Here is a 21,648-nt window from a genome sequence, read left to right as displayed (position 1 = left end):
GAGGTACAGGGAGAGCCGCTGGAGTGGAGGAGGAGGCCGCCGCAGGAGCTGCAGAGGACGGAGCCACCCACCCCGAGACCAGCCACGAGGGCCGGACGGACCCCCCGGATCCCGCAGCGTTTCCTCGTGGGCGCGGCTCAAGCAAGGTGCTCCAGTCAACCCGGGACGGGGACCAGCACCTCGGGGGGCTATGTCATGCCGCCGCCACGAAGCCGTTCAGCAGGCGCCCCATCTAAGACCTCGCCACCACCAAGCGACGGAGCCGACCCCGCGTCCCCCTCACCTCACCTCGCACGAACACACCCGCACGCATTCCCCCCCCCCCCATAGAGCTCGTGGGGAGGTCACCTGGCCGACCGGTTTTTATCCGAGAAGCCCTTATCGGGATTAAACTTTCACGGTTTCCGGCGATCAGGGAATTGGACGACCTCCCCCGTGCTACGTGGCGCCGCGGCGCTGCGACCAGCCTTAATATGGTGGGGTCGCGGCATGGGGCATTCGGCCACCGCGGTGGAGGCGCATTTTCCCCCCACACACACCCCCACGGGTCGACGAGACAGGCGGAGGAGGGAGGGGACAGCATGAATAGCGGGACCGCATGGACTCTTGCGCATAGTCATGGAGGGTTGGGAACATTATGCTTGAGCGCACAGGCCCCATTGTTAGGAAGGGTAAGGGAGTAATTAGGATGTACGCCGCCAACGCCGCTCACTGATTAGCATATCAAAAGCGCCGGAACCGCCGTGCGCGGGCTCGAGGTGCACGAGCCCATTGTTCAGCGCAGCCTCCCTTTGATGTAGGGAGGATAAATAGTGGGGCAAAAAGGGGAAATCGCTCTCTTGCTCCGAGAAGCCAACGTCCAGGACTGCCCCAGCTCTGCCCTCCGGACGTCCGTGCGACGTGTCGAGGCAAGCAGCGAGGAAAACCCACGGAACGTCGAGCGCCTCAAACCGTGAGTAAGGAGGTAAAAGTGTTTCGTGAACGATAAATAGGGAATAGGTTCCGGGTTAGTAGAGTAGGCAGCCTCGTCGATTCATACTGACTCAACAACCAGTCCCACGTAGCAGACAATAAATCATTAATAGCTGATCGTGGCCTCGTGTGATCTCGTGTTATAAGTGTGAACGCGTGTGGTACTGTGTATGCGTAAGCTCGCGGCGTGCGTAATCAGCGTACCCCAGGTGCGCGATCATAACGTGAGCGGCGAGCGCGGCGCAGAGCGGCGCAAGAGTGGGTATCGCGTGTGGAGCTGTATGCGTGTGTGCGCGCCCGTTCACGACGTGTATAATACAGGTGCGCGATCCTAGCGTGAGTGGTCAGGGTTGAGTGAGTGCCGCGCAGAGCTGTGTGTGGGTGTGCGCGTACGTAATTAAACATGCCTACTACGCGGACCCGCGGGGGAGGGGAATCCTGGAGCGACGGCTCTCACCCCATGGGTGAAGAACGCAGCAGCGGTTCGCCTAGCAGCGAGGGGGCGAGTAATGAGGTTAACCCGGCCGTTAGGGGTACCGAGGGAGGGATCGCGGGGGCTAGCGACCCTCACACAGTCACGAAACCTTCAAATCTAGAATTCCCACATTATTGTAAAGGATGTATCCTTTTGACAGAGCAATTTTAAAGTGCATGCCTTATACTCAACAAGTCGAATCTGAGCTGATGTGCTCAAACACTCCCTCGTTAATTGCGATGGATACGTTCCGGGGATGCTCGCGAATAGCCACTTTCCCGCATAACGATTTTGGGCTACGAAAACCCATTTCTTAAAAGAATTACCTCAAATAAATGCTCGAATAAGCTGTTTAACACGTTAAAACTATGCACCTCTCATCTCTTCATCTCACCACTTTATGTCATAATTTTATCTCACCACTTTCTCGCATCAAATTCTCTCCAAACACTCAATCTCATCACTTTCCTTCTCTCTCTGTCGTTCTTGATGGAGTGACGTAGAGTTCCAGATGCGATGCTCGGATAGCCAAATTCGTGAACAGCAATTTCGTGAATAACTTGGGAATTCTGTACTGTGAAGTATACTAAGCAATTAAACGAAACAATTGTTTTCATTTCATCAGGTAAGGCGCACTGAGCTGTATAGCTCTTTTTCAAAAGCGACCGGCCACAAATGATAGTATTGTAAAAAAAAGGTGTCAGTTTTGTTGCCAGATAAAAGGGTAAAAAACCAATTATCATATTTTGCTACTGGCAAAGGAGGTTCCAATGGTGTAAATGCTTACCCCGTGCGCTCATACTCTGATGGGGCGTTTTCTTTAAATTGTGCGCCTTCAGGCGTCATCTGGTCCAACACCATGTGAGACTAGGCTCTAAGAAAAGCTGTCTCGGGTGTGGACCAATCAATTTCAAGGACAGTGTATACATTATCAGAGTTGCGTTTTTTGTTTGCATTCCGACCGCAGGTAATGTGGTCTATGCAAACATAACTCCTTGTAAAAAAAAGGTGTCAGTTTTGTTGCCAGATTAAAGGGTAAAAAAACAATTATCACATTTTGCTACTGGCAAAGGAGGTTCCAATGGCACAAATGATAGCTCAATGAAGTGGCTTACCACGTGGGAATTTATCGCGGCCAAATACTCTCAACGCTTGTTCTTGATTATGTGGAGGGAAAAAAACCGGAGGACCCGGAGAAAAATACACGCAACCACGGGGAGACCATGAAGAAGTTTACTTTTAAGAACGTTTCCAGAGAAGAATTATTCAATTGCAATATGCTGTGGGGTGTGTGGGGTGTGTGCGTGTGGAGTGTGTGGGGTGTGTGCGTGTGGGGTGTGTGGGGTGTGTGCGTGTGGTGTGTGGGGTGTGTGCGTGTGGGGTGTGTGGGGTGTGTGCGTGTGGAGTGTGTGGGGTGTGTGCGTGTGGAGTGTGTGGGGTGTGTGCGTGTGGAGTGTGTGGGGTGTGTGCGTGTGGAGTGTGTGGGGTGTGTGCGTGTGGAGTGTGTGGGGTGTGTGCGTGTGGAGTGTGTGGGGTGTGTGCGTGTGGAGTGTGTGGGGTGTGTGCGTGTGGAGTGTGTGGGGTGTGTGCGTGTGGAGTGTGTGGGGTGTGTGCGTGTGGAGTGTGTGGGGTGTGTGCGTGTGGAGTGTGTGGGGTGTGTGCGTGTGGGGTGTGTGGGGTGTGTGCGTGTGGGGTGTGTGGGGTGTGTGCGTGTGGAGTGTGTGGGGTGTGTGCGTGTGGAGTGAGTGGGGTGTGTGCGTGTGGAGTGTGTGGGGTGTGTGCGTGTGGGGTGTGTGGGGTGTGTGCGTGTGGAGTGTGTGGGGTGTGTGCGTGTGGAGTGTGTGGGGTGTGTGCGTGTGGGGTGTGTGGGGTGTGTGGGGTGTGTGCGTGTGGGGTGTGTGCGTTGGGCGTGTGTGGGGTGTGTGCGTGTGTGGTGTGTGGTGTGTGTGCCTGTGGGGTGTGTGGGGTGTGTGCGTGTGGAGTGTGTGGGGTGTGTGAGTGTGGGGTGTGTGGGGTGTGTGCGTGTGGAGTGTGTGGGGTGTGTGCGTGTGGGGTGTGTGGGGTGTGTGCGTGTGGAGTGTGTGGGGTGTGTGCGTGTGGAGTGTGTGGGGTGTGTGCGTGTGGAGTGTGTGGGGTGTGTGCGTGTGGAGTGTGTGGGGTGTGTGCGTGTGGAGTGTGTGGGGTGTGTGCGTGTGGAGTGTGTGGGGTGTGTGCGTGTGGAGTGTGTGGGGTGTGTGCGTGTGGGGTGTGTGGGGTGTGTGCGTGTGGAGTGTGTGGGGTGTGTGCGTGTGGAGTGTGTGGGGTGTGTGCGTGTGGAGTGTGTGGGGTGTGTGCGTGTGGAGTGTGTGGGGTGTGTGCGTGTGGAGTGAGTGGGGTGTGTGCGTGTGGAGTGTGTGGGGTGTGTGCGTGTGGGGTGTGTGGGGTGTGTGTGTGTGGGGTGTGTGGGGTGTGTGCGTGTGGGGTGTGTGCGTTGGGCGTGTGTAGGGTGTGTGCGTGTGTGGTGTGTGGTGTGTGTGCCTGTGGGGTGTGTCGGGTGTGTGCGTGTGGAGTGTGTGGGGTGTGTGAGTGTGGGGTGTGTGGGGTGTGTGCGTGTGGAGTGTGTGGGGTGTGTGCATGTGGGGTGTGTGGGGTGTGTGCGTGTGAGGTGTGTTCGTGTGGAGTATGTGGAGTGTGTGGGGTGTGTGCGTGTGTGGGGTGTGTGCGTGTGGGGTGTATGGGGTGTGTGCGTGTGGACTGTGTGAGGTGTGTGCGTGTGGGGTGTGTGGGGTGTGTGCGTGTGGAGTGTGTGGGGTGTGTGCGTGTGGAGTGTGTGAGGTGTGTGCGTGTGGAGAATGTGGGGTGTGCGCGTGTGGAGTGTGTGGGGTGTGTGCGTTGGGCGTGTGTGGGGTGTGGTGTGTGTGGGGTGTTTGGGGGTGTGTGCGTGTGGGGTGTGTGGGGTGTGTGTGTGTGGAGTGTGTGGGGTGTGTGCGTGTGGGGTGTGTGTGGTGTGTGCGTGTGGGGTGTCTGGGGTGTGTGCGTGTGAGGTGTGTGGGGTGTGTGCGTGTGAGGTGTGTGGGGTGTGTGCGTGTGACGTGTGTGGGGTGTGTGCGTGTGAGGTGTGTGGGGTGTGTGCGTGTGAGGTGTGTGGGGTGTGTGCGTGTGGAGTGTGTGGGGTGTGTGCGTGTGAGGTGTGTGGGGTGTGTGCGTGTGAGGTGTGTGGGGTGTGTGCTTGTGAGGTGTGTGAGGTGTGTGCGTGTGGGGTGTGTGGGGTTTGTGCGTGTGGAGTGTGTGGGGTGTGTGCGTGTGGAGTGTATGGGGTGTGTGCGTTGGGCGTGTGTGGGGTGTGTGCGTGTGGAGTGTGTGGGGTGTGTGTGTGTGGAGTGTGTGGGGTGTGTGTGTGTGGAGTGTGTGGGGTGTGTGCGTGTGGGGTGTGTGGGGTGTGTGCCTGTTGAGTGTGTGGGGTGTGTGCGTGTGGGGTGTGTGGGATGTGTGCGTGTGGAGTGTGTGGGGTGTGTGCATGTGGAGTGTGTGCGTGTGGGGTGTGTGGGGTTTGTTCGTGTGGAGTGTGTGGGGTGTGTGCGTGTGGAGTGTGTGGGGTATGTGCGTGTGGGGTGTGTGGGGTGTGTGCGTGTGGAGTGTGTGAGGTGTGTGCGTGTGGAGTGTGTGGGGTGTGTGCGTGTGGAGTGTGTGGTGTGTGTGCGTGTGGGGTGTGTGGGGTGTGTGCGTGTGGTGTGTGTGGGGTATGTGCGTGTGGAGTGTGTGGGGTGTGTGCGTGGGGTGTGTGCGTGTGGAGTGTGTGGGGTGTGTGCGTGTGGAGTGTGTGCGTGTGGAGTGTGTGGGGTGTGTGCGTGTGGGGTGTGTGGGATGTGTGCGTGTGGGGTGTGTGCGTGTGGAGTATGTGGGGTGTGTGCGTGTGGGGTGTGTGGGGTGTGTGCGTGTGGGGTGTGTTGGGTGTGTGCACGGGGCGTGTGCGTGTGGAGTGTGTGCGTGTGGAGTGTGTGGGGTGTGTGCGTGTGGGGTGTGTGGGGTGTGTGCGTGTGGGGTGTGTGTGCGTGTGGAGTGTGTGGGGTGTGTGCGTGTGTGGTGTGTGGGGTGTGTGCGTGTGGGGTGTGTGGGGTGTGTGCGTTGGGCGTGTGTGGGGTGTGTGCGTGTGGAGTGTGTGGGGTGTGTGCGTGTGGAGTGTGTGGGGTGTGTGCGTGTGGGGTGTGTGGGGTGTGTGCGTGTGGAGTGTGTGGGGTGTGTGCGTGTGGGGTGTGTGGGGTGTGTGGGTGTGGAGTGTGTGGGGTGTGTACATGTGGAGTGTGTGCGTGTGGGGTGTGTGGGGTGTGTTCGTGTGGAGTGTGTGGGGTGTGTGCGTGTGGAGTGTGTGGGATGTGTGCGTGTGGAGTGTGTGGGGTGTGTGCGTGTGGGGTGTGGGGTGTGTGCGTGTGGAGTGTGTGGGGTGTGTGCGTGTGGGGTGTGTGGGGTGTGTGCGTGTGGAGTGTGTGGGGTGTGTGCATGTGGAGTGTGTTCGTGTGGAGTGTGTGGGGGGTGTGCGTGTGGAGTGTGTGGGGTGTGTGCGTGTGGGGTGTGTGGGGTGTTTGCGTGTGGAGTGTGTGAGGTGTGTGCGTGTGGAGTGTGTGGGGTGTGTACGTGTGGAGTGTGTGGGGTGTGTGCGTGTGGAGTGTGTGAGGTGTGTGCGTGTGGAGTGTGTGGGGTGTGTGCGTGTGGAGTGTGTGGGGTGCGTGCGTGTGGGGTGTGTGGGGTGTGTGCGTGTGGGGTGTGTGCGCGTGAGGTGCGTGGGGTGTGAGCGCGTGGGGTGCGTGGGGTGTGTGTGTGTGCGTGGTGTGTGCGTGCGTGGTGTGTGTGTGTGCGTGGGGTGTGTAGAGGTGGTGTGGTGGGCGGTTCCAGGATGGCCACGTCTTGGGGTCCAGGGTCAGGTCTCCGCCTCCTCCACTCCGGTTGACGTCATCCCCCAGTGGCGTCACCTGTATTGGGCACAAACCCAGGCGAAGCATGGTTTATGAAGGGCCAGGGCACCCAAGACGAAGCGTGGTTTGTCGCTTGTATATACTGGGGTGCGCTAGTGCAGCGATTAGTGCCCTGTGCTTTGATCCCAGTGACCCGAGCTTCATTCCCGCTCACGGCCAACACTGGTGACGATTACATGAACTGGTCGTGGGCCTCCCCTAGATCAACTCAGCCTTAAACAAGTACCTGGTGTAATGTATCATAACTGTGGTGGTGGTGGCCACCCACCTTGTGACGTGCCGTGCCAGCCTTCATAGGTGCTCTCTCACAGCACTTGCCCCAACAATCTGTTAATTATTTTGGGAGATCTTTGTCTAAGTGGCAAACCGGTTCTGTGATGGAGTCTTCATTCAGCCGCAGCCGCAGCAGCAGCAGCACTTGCGGATGAAGCTGAAAAATGTCCGGAATTTCTTTCGCACATGTTCCCTTGCCGACTTGCTTCTTGAAATGACGATGACTTCTTTCTCCTTCTCATCATTCTCGTGATCTTTCTTGCCGGGACAGAGAGTGGGGGCCAACCTGGAAGAGAGACACGCGTTCGATCGTTATGCCTCGTCTGCCTTTCACACATCCCTAGGTGTACTTATGCCTTCCTACTGCAGGGTGATCCAGATGTCTTGTGACCCCCAGTTGATCACTTGAAATTTCATCGTTTTGCAATACCAAATGGGTGTGAAAACATAAATTAATAATGAAAGGGAAAAAGATCTTACTGGTCAATTAATTGGGGTTCACAAAACATCTGAACCACCCTGTACAATGCAACTCAACGGTCAAAGCATTTCCACGCTGAAAACGAGCAGTAAGGCCACTGGTGAAAATTGCGCATTCGCAAGACAGGGGCAAATCTATATTGGAAGACCAATGTTGCCGTTGACAATTTGGAATCGCGTCAGCAGAAAATTGCAGTCGTGTCTCAAGATGCTGCATGAAACGGAGGGACCAGGGAGTGGAGCACTAATGAGAGAACCAACCGGCTGGATGCAGCACAATCAAAATTGGGATTTATCAGTTTTTTTAAAATAATTTATTAGGTATAGCCCTGTGAGCCATTCGGCTCTTGAATCGTGTGCAACCGCAACAAACAAAAAACCAAAACATGAACAAGAAAACATCTTAAAGTGACTATGTGACTATGAGCAAACAGAAAAATCCAGGAAAAAACTGCAAAGTCTTCCAGAAAAAAAAGCACCGTACATCAACGCTGCGTGCAAAAATCCCAGTGGGATGCAAGTCAAACAACATCAACAACCACAAGACAACTTAGATTAAAGCCATCATTCTAACTCCGTACTACAACAAACAAACATGGCTAAACCAAAAAACTTTTCGAAATCACCAAAATAAAGCCATAAAAGCAATGTAACAGTGATCATAGGAACTGTGACCGAAATTTCACAATAAACGACATAAAAACATGCGTAATAAATTCTAGATTTGAAGCTTTCGTGACTGCAATGATTCATATTCTCAGGTTTTTTCGGTAAAGTCACGTAGGTAAAACATTAAAAGTAATGAAAGTAAAATAAAACAAAACAAAAATAAAAATAAAATTCACGACGTTTCGGAGGCAACACAAGTCTCCGTCATCAGGTGGGACCGTCACAGCCAGATTAGCTGCATCAAGTGAAGCAATGATTCAAAATGTAATCCCTTATAAGCAAGTTGAAGGGGGGGAGGAGAGGGGGGGGGAGTTCATCAGAATGTGGTAGCCAATGAATGGAACGTATCGGGAGGGAGGGGGGTGGGAGGGGGAGGGAGCCAACAAAACATTTGGCGACGGCTTGGACGCGGCTGCTGCGCACGCCAAAACAATGGGCAGAAAGGGGGGAGGGGAGGTCTGATACACATGATAGAACAAAGGAACGAAAATGCCCATGTTTATACCAATGCAGGCTGAAAAATGAAGAGAGTACTGTTAAAAATAACTGGGGATGTTAACACTCGGTGAAGTAAATTAAAATAGTGCCTGTCAGATAAGATGGTCTAAAAAGTGTAATTAAGTCTTTTTTGCGTGGTTAATAACATCTTTCCAGTGATTACTGAGTTTGTACCCATCATCACGGTTGAAATTATGTCTGTGTTTGTATATTTGTATGGCTTCGTGTACAAACCTTTGATGGTAGCCAGGAGGCTTGCAGAGAACCTTGGTCTCGGAAAAGACAATATCATGAGAGCCCGCCGAGTTGTAGCAATGATCGGCAACGGCCGAAGAATCAGTTCTGCCGTGTTTCAGATCTGACTTGTGCTCGCGGACACGATCAGCAACATGACGTTTTGTTTCTCCAATGTAGCAATCACCACAAATGCAACTCAATTTGTAGACTCCAGGATACTGTAAGTCAGGAACGACATCCTTCACAGATGGAATCAGATCACGGATTTTATGCACTGTGCTGAATCGGACTTGGATCTTATGTTTGTTTAGAATTTTGGAGATCTTTTTGGTCACGCCTGCTATGTATGGTAACGTGATAGTTTTGGTCGGAGTTTCATGTGGTTGTTTCTGTGTGGTGGGAGAGACAGCTTGGCGGATAGTACGGTCAGAGTATCCGTTCATCCTGAGGGCCCGATGTACATGTCTTAATTCATCAGTCAGGTGGTGTTGGTCAGAAATGCCATGGGCTCTGTGGTATAGCGTTTTGATGAGAGAATTCTTTTGAGATGGGTGGTGGTGGGAATCCGGTTTCAGGTAGGAATCTGTGTGGGTGGCTTTCCTGTAGACAGAATGTCCCAAGGATCCGTCAAGCCTCCTCTTAAACAGAATATCCAAGAATGGTAGTTTACCGTCTTTCTCCACTTCCATGGTGAATCTGATAGATGGGTGTCTAGAATTGATGTGGTCCAAGAAGTGGTTCAATGCTGGGAGGCCATGTGGCCAGATGACGAAAGTGTCATCCACATATCTCTTCCACAGGGAAGGACGCAGGGTGGATGTCTGGATGGCGTCTGATTCAAACTTTTCCATGAAAATGTTGGCTATAACTGGTGACAAGGGGGAGCCCATAGGGGTACCCTCATTCTGTTTGTAGAAGGTGCCATTCCAGGTAAAATAGGTGTTGGTGAGGCAATGCCTAACCAGCGCAGGTACATCAGAATTCAATCCCTGTTGGACTAAGTCCTCAATTATTGTTAGGGTGTCTGGTACTGGGACTTTGGTAAACAAAGATACTACATCAAAGCTGACGAGAATGTCATCAGGAGATAGTACCATGTCCTTAACCATAGAGACTAATTGGGTTGAGTTGAGTACTGCCGAAGAGGTCTTGCCTGTGAAGGGGAGCAGAGTATCTGATAGAAAACGGGCTAGTTTGTACGTCGGAGAGTTTATCGTCGACACGATGGGTCGTAGCGGGGTGCCTTCTTTATGGATTTTAGGAAGACCATAGAGTCTGGGAGGTCTTGCCGCCGATGGTTTTAGAGAGGGACGTTTGCTTGGTTCGATTAGGGAAGTCGAACTCATGATGATACTGTTGGTTTTTGTCGTTAGGCTTTTAGTGGGATCGTTTTTAATTTTGGAGTAACTCCCATCATTAAGAAGGTGCGTAATAAAGGTCGTTGAGGCGACTTCTGGAATCCGGTCTTTTATTCACTTTTCATTACAGCTCTCCTTCACGCTGCTGACCGGCAGTGTGAGAGGGATAGAGAGGGAGAGAGAGAGACGCGCAGCCACGTGACAACTTGGAGCCCCGCTCTCGCGTGGCCTCCTCCTCCGTTCGTTCCCGTTCTGACCACGTGTTGTTCGTCTCCACCCCTATTTAATACCCGGGTCACGTGGTACGTTTCCACCAATCCTGGTTAGCCTCTGTGGAATATTCCAGACTCCCTCGTAGGCTCTCGGGACCACGCCCCTGACTCATCTCCCCATTGGTTGTGGCCAAAACCAGTAGAACCAATCCTCTACTTACAGCTGTCACCTTCCCATTAAGTCAGGGCCACGCCCCTAGGCTTCCCCCCATTGGCTATGGACCAGGACCGGCAGAGCCAAATATCATGACGAGTTGTGATACGTCAGTGAGCCGGATATATCGTCACATTACACATGTACCACCAAACCCTGTAGCCATAGCTTCTCCACAATAAAAAAAAGACCGATAGAGATTAGATATTGGCATTTGAAATGTACTGCTACATAAGGAATACTGCATCTAAACTGGACTAAAAAGAGTGACCAACGTAGAAGTAAAGAAAAAAGGTTGCACACAGAAGAAGTCCTCGTGAAGCAGCCATTGATGAGAAGGAAACTGGCACAATTTGGACACATTTAGCATAGACAACAGGACAATCAAAAGCGTGTTGTTTCGGAAAATGGAAGGAACTGAAAAGAGAGGAAGACCTAACAGAGAATGACTTGACGACGACATCATACGAGATTGGTGCCAGAAAGATATGCACTGCTTGAGCATATCTGGCACAAGACAGAGGAAAGTGGAAACAAATGGTGAAATGTGGAGTGGACACCTACAGGCAATCTACCCATGGTTCTTGATGATGATAATAAATAAAATGGATGACGGGGGTGATTAAATATTTACCGAAATATCCTCAGGATAATCGTGTACCTGACATTTTTGTTAATTGAGCAGTTCGATTTTCATAAAATATTCAACTTATACAAATATATTACCCCTACAAAACAGAATCCTCATCTTTATCATTTCCAATACAGATATTTTGTCTTTTATGATACAGAGTGTTTATCTTGGTGGTGGTAGTTTGACTGAAAGATTTACATGTACTACCCATAAATCATGGACTGTATTAACACTTCGTGGGAAATCAGCAGTGGATGTTTCGAGGAGAGATAGGTACGTGGAATTTCCCCCAGTGGGTTAGGCTTGATGATGGAGGTGAAAATTGCCAAATGCTCATTTGAACAGGTACTGTACACACTTTGTTGTGGCTTAACAATAGCACAACCAACCAAATATCCTTCAATATGGACTTGCACGCGGAGACTCACTGTTGGCTCTTGGCTGTCACAAATTCTTCAACACTGCATCCCCCGGGAGTCACCGATTCCTGGGTCCCATAGGACTGGGAGTTGTCGCCCGACAGCTGTGACTCTGCTGGAGCTGGGTCCGCCTTGAGTGACTGTGGGGCCGCCGTCTGACCAAGTGGAACGTTGATACTCGGCGCTGCAGCACTTCCCTGGACCTTCTTACTTCCCCTCACCCAGTTGTGCTCCAGGGCCTGCTCCGGTGTGAGCCGGAGTGTGGGGTCCCACCTGCCAACATGCACACGGGGATCGTCAGGGCCCGCTGTCCACATTTGTTCTGCTCACGAGGAGGGGTGGTTGAGGCACACCCAATGAATTGCCAACCGTATCCTCCATTGCATGCATGTACAGTGTGTTCTATAACGTGGTAGTTTCGTTCCTGAAGAACACCGTATTATCTTCTTGGTTCTTTCGGTAAAGTTACGTAGAAGGGAAATAATAAAATAATAAAAATAAAACATAATAAAATAATTCTCACGACGTTTCGGCCACAACGCAAGCAGCCGTCCGTTGTGGCCGAAACGTCGTGATAATTATTTTATTATGTTTTATTTGTATTATTTCATTATTTCCCTTCTACGTGACTTTACCGAAAGAACCAAGAAGATGAATCCCTGCAGTCACGAAAGCTTTAAATCGAAACACCGTATTATAGAAGCAAATCGCGTTGTTATAAATAATGTAGGTGAAAGCACAGTCCGCGATAACACGTTAGATACGTACGCAGGCTGAACAACGACTGAGGCATGTGGGTAGCATTTAGAAGCATCCAGCAGCATCCCAACCGTTTGTGATGCTATGCCGAGGCAGCCCTAAAACCGCTTATACCTATTAGCGTGACGTATTTATGTTCACTCAATCGCGTTACATCCAATTCGCAACCACGGTATAAAAATAATGCATTCCCAAATACATTCATCACGTTATATCCAATTCGCGTTGTGAAAACACGTTTTATAGGCGAACAAACTGTATGTTGAACTTCTTTAGCACCGTACAAAGCCAACCGTGCTAATCGGAGCTGTGGGGGACGGACAACAATCTAAACACGAAGGCAATTCTAAAGAAATTAGTTTTCAATCTACATTTCAAAGTGGCTTCATAATAATTGTGCTAATTAATTTAAGAATGCACAAAGCAAGAAACATTGCTCTGATATGACAAAGTGCACACAGGTGATAGTAAAGTTTTGATGGAGTAGGGGGCTCTTACTCAAGGCAGCCGCGAAGGAAGTCGAGCAACTCCCTGTCATCAGTATCCAGCAGCGACTCAAGAGGTAAACTGCTCGGGACAATGACCTTTCCGTTTACAATTGGGCGCCCATGGTCGTCTGTGTTTGTGAGGGAGAGAGAGAAAAAATTAACCCGTAAAAACAAAGTTTTTCACTATAAATCCTTTATATGCGTGGCGGCTAGAGTCCTCTCGTCCTCTGGCTTGAGATGGCTGCCACCTATGGGTCAGATGATTGTCTGCCAGCATTAAACAATTGGTAATTAAATATTTAAAAAAAAATCCCTAAACAGTGTAAAATTTAGGAAAAAAATTTTCACGAAAATTAATTGTCACGCACAACGAGTCTGTGTGGAAAATGTCAGCTCGATTGGATCACGGGAAGTGGGTTAAAAAACGACCGAAAGATTTGCACGGCCGTAAGCACGCAAGCAAGCACGCAAGCAAGCAATCAAGCGAACTTAATGTAAAGGATTTAAAAAGAAGCGTTGGACATAACTGTTGAGGAGGATTACGAGAGTGCAAAGACTGATGAAGATCAGATATTGGCACTCGAAATGTATTGCTTAAGAAGGATTACTGCTGCATTGAAGCTTGACCCAAAGAGTGACCAACGTAGAAGAAAAGACAAAAGACACCATTGGAACCTCCTTTGCCAGTAGCAAAATATGATAATTGTTTTTTTACCCTTTTATCTGGCAACAAAACTGACACCTTTTCTTGCATTGGCCACAATACCTGCAGTCGGAATGCAAACAAAAAAGACAACTCTGATAATGTATGTGTAATAAAAGACTCCGTCAGGCGATGCTGGTCTCCGTTTGTCTTTTATTCAGGTTCTTCTCCGCACCCCCACTGGCCTCCTCTCGGACCAGTGTCGCCTCGCGCGCGCCTCGCGCACGCTTCCTCTCGCGTGCCACGCATGCTCTCTCTCTCGCGTGCCCCGCACGCTCCTCCGTTAGCTCCTCTATTCCCGCACTCCACACACCGCTGGCCGACGGCGTGCTGAGGTCCTTCGGCCACGTGGCCGATGGCGCAGATCTCTCTCACCACCCAACGTGGCTCAGATTCTTAACTTCCCCGACTGCCCCGATCTCTTCTGGGCTCCCACTTATATCCATTTCCCCCACGTGACCCTGACTCCTCCCCTTCCGGATCGTCAGATCCGGCCTTCCCATACTACTCCGCTGGCTCCGCCCCCATTCACCTCGCCTCCCATTGGAGCCGAGGTGAACTGTGGCCCCTCCCACACGCCCCGCAGACCAGGTTCCGCCCCCCAATGCCCCGGGCCGTGTGATTGGACCAGAGCCTAGCAACAACCCCATTTACGCTCGCATTACATATGCACTGTCCTTCAAATTGATTGGTCCACACCCGAGACAGCTTTTCTTAGAGCCTAGTCTCACATGGTGTTGGACCAGATGACGCCAAAAGGAGCACACAGTAATGCTTGTCAAATGTGACGCTAAAAAATAGCAACCACCGTCCACTCTACTCACCCATGGTAATAGTCCAGTTGAATTTGGTCGACATCATTGATAATGGAGGGAGACCCAAGATCTGCAAAAAATTTAGTTCACATTCATTAGCTAATTTCATTGCGAGCACAGTGTACATTATAACTTTTAAAATCTACAGTATGAATTGAAAATGTATTGCACAAGTACTGCACGTGCTTTTGCATATCTTTATCCTTATATATGAATTATATAAAATCACCAAAAATTGCCTTCATAACTTGGGTCTGTCACAGAGTGGCAGGCTGTCACTGAGTTTCGCATGGTCAGTAAACCCCCAATGTAGTTCTGCTTGCCCCAATGGTAGCTGATCACATGAAGATGTCCATTCTACATATATGTATTGGCATCGGGGCACCGTTTTTATTTATTTTTTACCAAGGAATGAGTCCAGAGGATGAAGACAGCTCCATGGAATTCCGTGAATCGTACATTTAAGTCCATAACGTTCTGTATACCATTCTTAACGAAAACGAGGATACAGGCTATGGCCTGCATCGCAACTAATTCATAATGAATGCGCTTATCATTTCCTGTTTCAGGCACCTTGATGGCTCGGCCAAGCAAATCATAATATTTGCCGATGAAGAGCCTGCAGCCGAGAAAAATCTCTACAATCACGCAGCCCAGGGACCACATGTCTGCTGCGCATGTGACGAAAGGCAGCAGGAGCAGCTCAGGCGCCATGTATTGCCAAGTTCCAAAGCATCCGGCAACTGCTCACCGCACACACGTATTGGTACAATTAAGCACAGAGCATGGCTGTCTACGTACGCCGTGAAAGAAGTTCCACAAACATTCATTTCATTCGATTTACCGGTCAAGTGGTGCTGCGATAGAGCACTCGACTCACAGATTGCAAAGTTGTAAATTGAAATCCTGATTAGGAGGTGAAAAAGTTAAACACTGAATAAGTTGTTGTTTAAAGTGGTTGTACCATGGGGAAGTGGAATTTCCCCCATTGTCTCAGAGCGGTCAATACATGAATGCCACTGTTTGAAATGCTTTGACTCTTCGGGTAAGTGAGGACCCTACGAATGCACGTGTGACAGCTACATCTACACTAACTTATGCTCTTTTAGACTAAGTTTCGATGCGGTAGACCCTGGCCATTTTCAAATACCAACTGCCAGCACATAATAGGCTTCTTTGGGGTTACATCTCGTAAATATAAATGTGTCGTTAAACCCGCCACCACCCAACACAGCTAATTCGTAAGGTTTGTCAAGTAAACAAAACATGCCAATTCAGTGTTTTCCACGATTGGGAATTGAAAATGTGTTACAGGGAGTGTAGTGCAGTAAAGTCCTAATCACTATTCCACTACTCCAAAGACAAATATTCCCCATATAGCCTGTAACAGGCTGTCGGGGCAAGTGCTGTTAACGAGCCCTTATTCAGGTCGGCACGGCACACAGGAGAGAGAGGGTGGCCAGCACCATGCCTTTGTCTCCGTAGTGGCGATGTTTGCAAACTGCACGAGGTACTAATTTGAGGCTGAGGCGACCTAGAGGACGCCCAGGACCGGATCAGACAATCGTCACTGGTGTTGGTCATGAGCAGGAATTGAACCCCGTATGCCGGGTTTGAAGCGTAGCCCGCTAGCCGCTGCCCTGCCACTCCCCACTAACTCCACAAAGACAAAGATCCCCCGTATAGCCTATAACAGACGGTTGGGACAAGTGCTGTCAGCGAGCACCGATGAAGGCCGGAATGGCACGAAAGGGATGGGTGGCCAGCACCACGCCCGGCCGCCTTTGTCTCCCGAGTGGCAATATTCACACATCGAACTAGCTACTCATTTGAGATTAAGTGGACCTAGGGCCTAGGAGAGGCCCAGGACCGGTTCAGATTATCGCCACTGGTGTTGGCCATAAGCGGGAATCGAACTCCGTACGTCAGGTTCATAGCGCAGCGATCTAACAACTACACGACCGCTCCCTCCACTATTAACTCCACAGACACACCCAGACACAGGAGAAATCACTTACATGAGCTTGTAACGTTGGCACTGCTGCCAAAATCAGTGATTCTGATATTGCCGGTTTTATGGTTTTTGACAAGGATGTTTTCCTGGAAGGAAAAAAAGTTGTGGCTCTTGTAAAATGTGTTTGATGTGTACAGCTTTGAAGTATACAGGACGCAAGGTAAGACTACAATTTACATATCGGTTGAAGGTCGTTCACTCATTCATTTATTCCTTAAAAACTTGTAGTTAATGTTGACATTTGTAATTATAGCTGCATGAGTGTTGTCAATATTATTATGAATGTAAATTCGAATATTTAGCAAATCAAATGCGGTTCGCTCTGAAGAAGGCAGAGATACGCAATGTCCTACGTTTAAGCAAGGCTCGGCTATATATTTAGTGCATTTCTGAATTAGAAAATAGCGTGCATTTTAGGAGTAGCACGACAAAAGTCACGCGGTCTTAGACTTCTATGTTTGTGAGTCACGAAAGTTCGTCGTGACGACCCAGTTGGCTCAAAGCAATAATACAGAAGGATTGAATGAATGATACATTTCGGCCATTTTGCGTTCACTTACTGGCTTCAGGTCCCCGTGCACAATGGACTCCTGCTTGAGCTTGACAAGAGCCTTCAGCATGGCCTGAGTGTAGAGCCTGACTCTTGAAAGGGGAAAGTGCTTTGCATTTCTGAGCTCCTTTCTCAGGTCTTGACTACAACAAAAACAGGACACCGTGAATGGTTAGGTTGTTTTCCTCATGATCAATGCTCAGGATTGCTCAATGCGGTTAAGGCTTTTCCTCACGTAAAAAAGGCAATTCTCAACTCTGCCAGGGGAATGATGATTAAACATGGCCTGCTCATTGGGTTCAGATAAATATCATGGAGCCCCTTGAGATGGTTTGCTGTTCCACATTGGGCATGAATCCTGCTGACGGACGGGATAGGGCCTTGTGGTAGCTATCAGCTTCATTTGCAGCTTATGTCAGTTTGCTGTTTCTTTTATTTCCAATTATTATCTCATTTTAATTGGCTGTATTTTTGCACAATGCTGCCACTCAGCTCAAATGTATCCAGTAAGGCCCAGGGAGCAATTGTAAACTGTTATGTATATTATGTATATTTGGAGTTTGCATGTTCTCCCCGTGGTCGCGTGGACATTTTTCTCTGGCTCCTCTGATTTTTCCCTCCACATTTTAGAAACATGAATTGAGATTATTTATATTATTTTGCTGTGATGAATTTCCAAATAATAAGCCACTTTGTTGTGCGATAATTTGTGGCCGGGTTGCTGCTGAAAAATAAGTTAATACTTCAGTAGGCTTTGCCTGGTAGAATGGGGATGGTTTCGTTTAATTTGTATGTGTTTGGGTGATTTTTTAACATTTCTTGCACTTTGCAATACGATCATGTTTTTATATTGTTTTTTGGTGTAACGTTCTTACCCGCCCCTACTGGATATATGTATAATTACATAATCTAATTCGAATGTGCATCTCTAAGAAGCCACGAGTGTATTTTTTTATATATAAAAAAGCACTGACATAGCCTTAAAATAAATTGTTAAAGCATGCTAACATCTCAATAACCTTTCATGCCACGTAAAAAAAATCCTGTACGAATGCACTAATGTGATGGCGTTACAGATGTAATAAAGGTCCATATTCTTAGGTTTTTTCGGTAAAGTCACGTAGGTAAAAAAATTAAATTAATAAAAGTAAAATAAAAATAAAATAAAAATAAAAATCACGACGTTTCGGAGGCAACACAAGCTTCCGTCTTCAGGTGGAACCGTCACAGCACGATAGCTGTATCAAGAAGTATTAAAGGTCGTTGAAGCGACTTCTGGAATCCGGTCTTTATTTGTCTTTCATTACAACACTCCTTCACGCTGCTGACAGACAGCGTGAGAGGGATAAAAAGAGAGAGACGCGCGCAGCCACGTGGCAGCCTGGACCCCCGCTCTCGCGTGGCCCCTTCCCTTCGTTTGTTCCAGTTCCGACCACGTGTTGTTCGTCTCCACCCCTATTTAATATCCGGGTCACGTGGTACGTTTCCACCAATCCTGGTTAGCCTCTATGGAATCTTCCAGACTCCACCGTAGGCTCCCGGGACCATGCCCCTGACTCGTCTCCCCATTGGCTGTGGCTAAAGCCAGCAGAACTAATCCTCTACAAACAGCTGTCACCTTTCCATTACGTCAGGGCCACGCCCCTAGGCTTCCCCCCATTGGCTATGGACCAGGACCGGCAGAGCCAATCATCGTGACGAGTTGTAATCCGTCAACGACCCGGATATAACCTCACATTACACAGAGATGCGATTTCTTCTCACCCGACGAACTCCAAGACCATCGTAAAATGTCCCCTGAACATGAAGGTTTCGTGGAGTCTGATGATGTGGTTGTTTTCTAGATCGGCGGACTCTAGGGCTAGAATTATTTCCGGCTCGTTTTCAACGTCTATTTTCCAGGTGCTGTGGAGAAAAAAAAGTTAACAAGAATAAAATGTGATGCTGCATTGGCAGTAGTGCACAAGCACAAAAATCAACAACTCAACATATTCATTAATAACACTGACGAAACTTTTTTGGGCAATGGTCCGTCTTTGCTGGCCTCTTCTTTGCTACGGAGAGAAACCGTGAACCGATCTCGCCACACTCTAGTTATCGCACGCTTAAGAGGCATGGGGATGTACAAATACTAGGATGACACTGCCAGCAGAGCCCCCAATGACAAGGCCATATATATTCTTAGGTTTTTTCGGTAAAGTCACGTAGGTAAAAAATTAAAATTAATAAAAGTCAAATAAAAATTAAATAAAAATCACGACGTTTCGGAGGCAACACAAGCTTCCGTCTTCAGGTGGAACCGTCACAGCACGATAGCTGTATCAAAACAGGGACTGTTTTCTTGGGATTTCTCTCACTTGATACAGCTATCGTGCTTTGACGGTTCCACCTGAAGACGGAAGCTTGTGTTGCCTCCGAAACGTCGTGATTTTTATTTTATTTTTATTTTACTTTTATTAATTTTTATTTTTATTTTTTACCTACGTGACTTTACCGAAAAAACCTAAGAATATGAATCTTTGCATTCACGAAAGCTTCAAATCTAGAAGGCTATATATGCTCTAATCCCGATTTGTTCTGCTCGCATGGAAAGTAACACTCGTTAATTATCTCACATGTTATTGCTCTCGGCACACATCCAGATATAAATGTGGCTATTTCCATCATGAAATCTCACCATATGCAGTGCTGTAGCATTTTCAAGGCCACTTTTTCTTTGGTCTTGTGGTCCATGCAAAGTAGCACCTGGCCAAACGCCCCCTTGCCAAGCACCTTTAGTATCTGGTAACGGTACGCTAGGTGTTCGTTCACAACCTGCAACAAGATTAAAGAAGAGTTAATTATTCAATGCGCCCTTATTCAGTCCTCAACCATTACTCAGTTTTAAAGCGTTGCTCAATCAGTGCTCATTTAGTTATTGTTTTGAAATGTTGTATCCAAACCGATGTAACAATGTCCGAGATGCTTGTGATGTATCTGCCAGATGCCTCATACCCCACACTGGACACCACTGCCTCATGCTATGTAAAATGTGTCATAGACGGTCTTTCATCTCATATGCTTATAAGTATTCGCTCAGAGCTTAGCAGAGCGACATTGATTGTGTGTGTTCATCGGTATCTTGCTGAAGCTAACAACTCCACACGAACAATTGTTAGCAAGTATGCACATTGATGAGGATCTTTTTACAAATTTAATACATAGGCTTTGAACCAATATTATGATTCATGATTGAATTTTGGGTTATATCGCCACGAGTGTCAAATGCCAATGTGTGTCACACTTCTAATACCCTATTACAGCCAAATTGATAGAGTTTTAATGTGAACAAATGTGCCAATGTATTAATGCTTCAGCACACCGGAATGTTGGAAAGCAATCCACAACATTTAACAACTTGGTACGATGTTTCACTGCTAATTACAATCGACATCATCAGACCACACAGAGGATCCCTGATTTCAATGTTACACGAAGCTCATAATCCACCCTAAATTGCATCCGCACAAACCGTGGCAGACGTGGATACCTGATGCACAAATGGAAAATTTAAAACTCTGCAGTAGTTTGCGCTTGTGGTCATCCAGAACAGACTGTACAACATAACGATCCACAAATACAAAGCAGACATCACAGTGATATACTCCGCGACTCCAAATGCGGTTAACTGGCTTGACCGCCACCTGAATGTGAAATTGTATTGTTTCTCTGCATATACAATAGCAATGCGAAAGACAATTGCCTGGGTTGTTTGGGTTTGCAGTGGGGTGTGGACTAGTTGGAATGAACATGCACCATATTGGAGACTCACCGGAATGTAGTGGTTTTTTAAGTCGTCGTAGCCATTATTATTAACGCCATTTCTTGCACCACTAGTCTTAAAATAAAAAATATTTTCGAACTCCTGGATTTCTAGGCGTTCTAAATAAGTCATCTTCTTTCGGAATCTATCCAAGATGTCTGCACCCACACACATACACACATGCATTACTGAATGAACACATTCATATGTACCAGAATCGTAATATTTATTTTTACTAGAGGAATATGATGAGCTATAAAGCTATTTTTCACAGATGATAGGAGGGCAAAATATAGGAAAGTTATGCACATCACTTAAAAAAATATACAAATAAAGTTTAAACTATGTTTTTTTTCTTACCAGATAAAGCCCACTGAGCTATTAACATTTTTCAGTAGCGGCCAAAAATTACAACTCTAAAAAGTGGCTTATCATGTGGACATTTATAGAATCACAGAGCAACTAACGACTTATGCATGACTTCGAATGTGTGTGGTCTATTTTAACGTGTAGGACCGTTCAGGGGTTGACTCTGGCCATGTGAACTCTGGTCGAGTGAGTGTGGGATTGTCTTATAAAAGAGTGTGGCGGTAAATCATGTGGTCAAAGATGCTGAATTGAGTGGTGTAAAACCTTGCGATGTGTAGCTATTCCCTGCCTCCGAGATGACTCCAGGCGCCATAATTGCCTGCCAATCACGCACATTACAGACACATTTGGTTTTTATTTCACAAGGTAAGACCCACTGAGCTACAAAGCCCCTTTTCAGAAGCGACCCGGTCACAAATGATGGCTCAACGAAGTAGCATATCGCGTGCAAATTTACGACAGCAAAATTTTCAAAATGCATGTTTCTAAATGTGGAGGCAAAAATCGGAGAACCTGGAGAAAAATCCACGCGACCAGGGGGAGAAGATGCAAACTCCAAATATACAGCAGGCGTCAGGGTTGGGATCAAACCCACCACCTCCTGTACACCAGGCGAGGTTGTTAACATCTCGCCACCGTGGCTATGTGCAAATCGTCATTAGTAGTGGCCGTGGGCAGAAATTGAACTCGGGTCGCTGGGTTTATTGCTAAGCGTGCCAAGCGCTACACTGCCACTCCCCATGTATATGTAAACACAC

At 48.5% G+C, this 21,648-nt stretch overlaps 1 protein-coding gene across 1 annotated transcript; it reads right to left on the bottom strand.

The window, feature by feature from the left end:
- Positions 1-6,786: 6,786 nt before the first annotated feature.
- On the bottom strand, positions 6,787-21,203 carry LOC144949028 (dual specificity tyrosine-phosphorylation-regulated kinase 4-like). Its single transcript, XM_078878817.1, has 11 exons — positions 21,155-21,203; positions 20,531-20,679; positions 19,397-19,533; positions 18,484-18,624; positions 16,730-16,862; positions 16,174-16,255; positions 14,729-14,898; positions 14,165-14,225; positions 12,648-12,765; positions 11,400-11,663; positions 6,787-6,955 (listed from the first exon to the last, which is right to left on the bottom strand). The coding sequence occupies exons 1-11, from the start codon at positions 21,201-21,203 to the stop codon at positions 6,787-6,789; spliced, it is 1,473 nt and encodes a 490-aa protein (XP_078734943.1).
- Positions 21,204-21,648: the final 445 nt, after the last annotated feature.

This window comes from Lampetra fluviatilis, chromosome 3 (assembly GCF_964198595.1).
Source record: "Lampetra fluviatilis chromosome 3, kcLamFluv1.1, whole genome shotgun sequence".
Taxonomy (NCBI): Eukaryota; Metazoa; Chordata; class Hyperoartia; order Petromyzontiformes; family Petromyzontidae; genus Lampetra; species Lampetra fluviatilis.
This window is presented reverse-complemented; position numbering and strand designations above follow the sequence as displayed.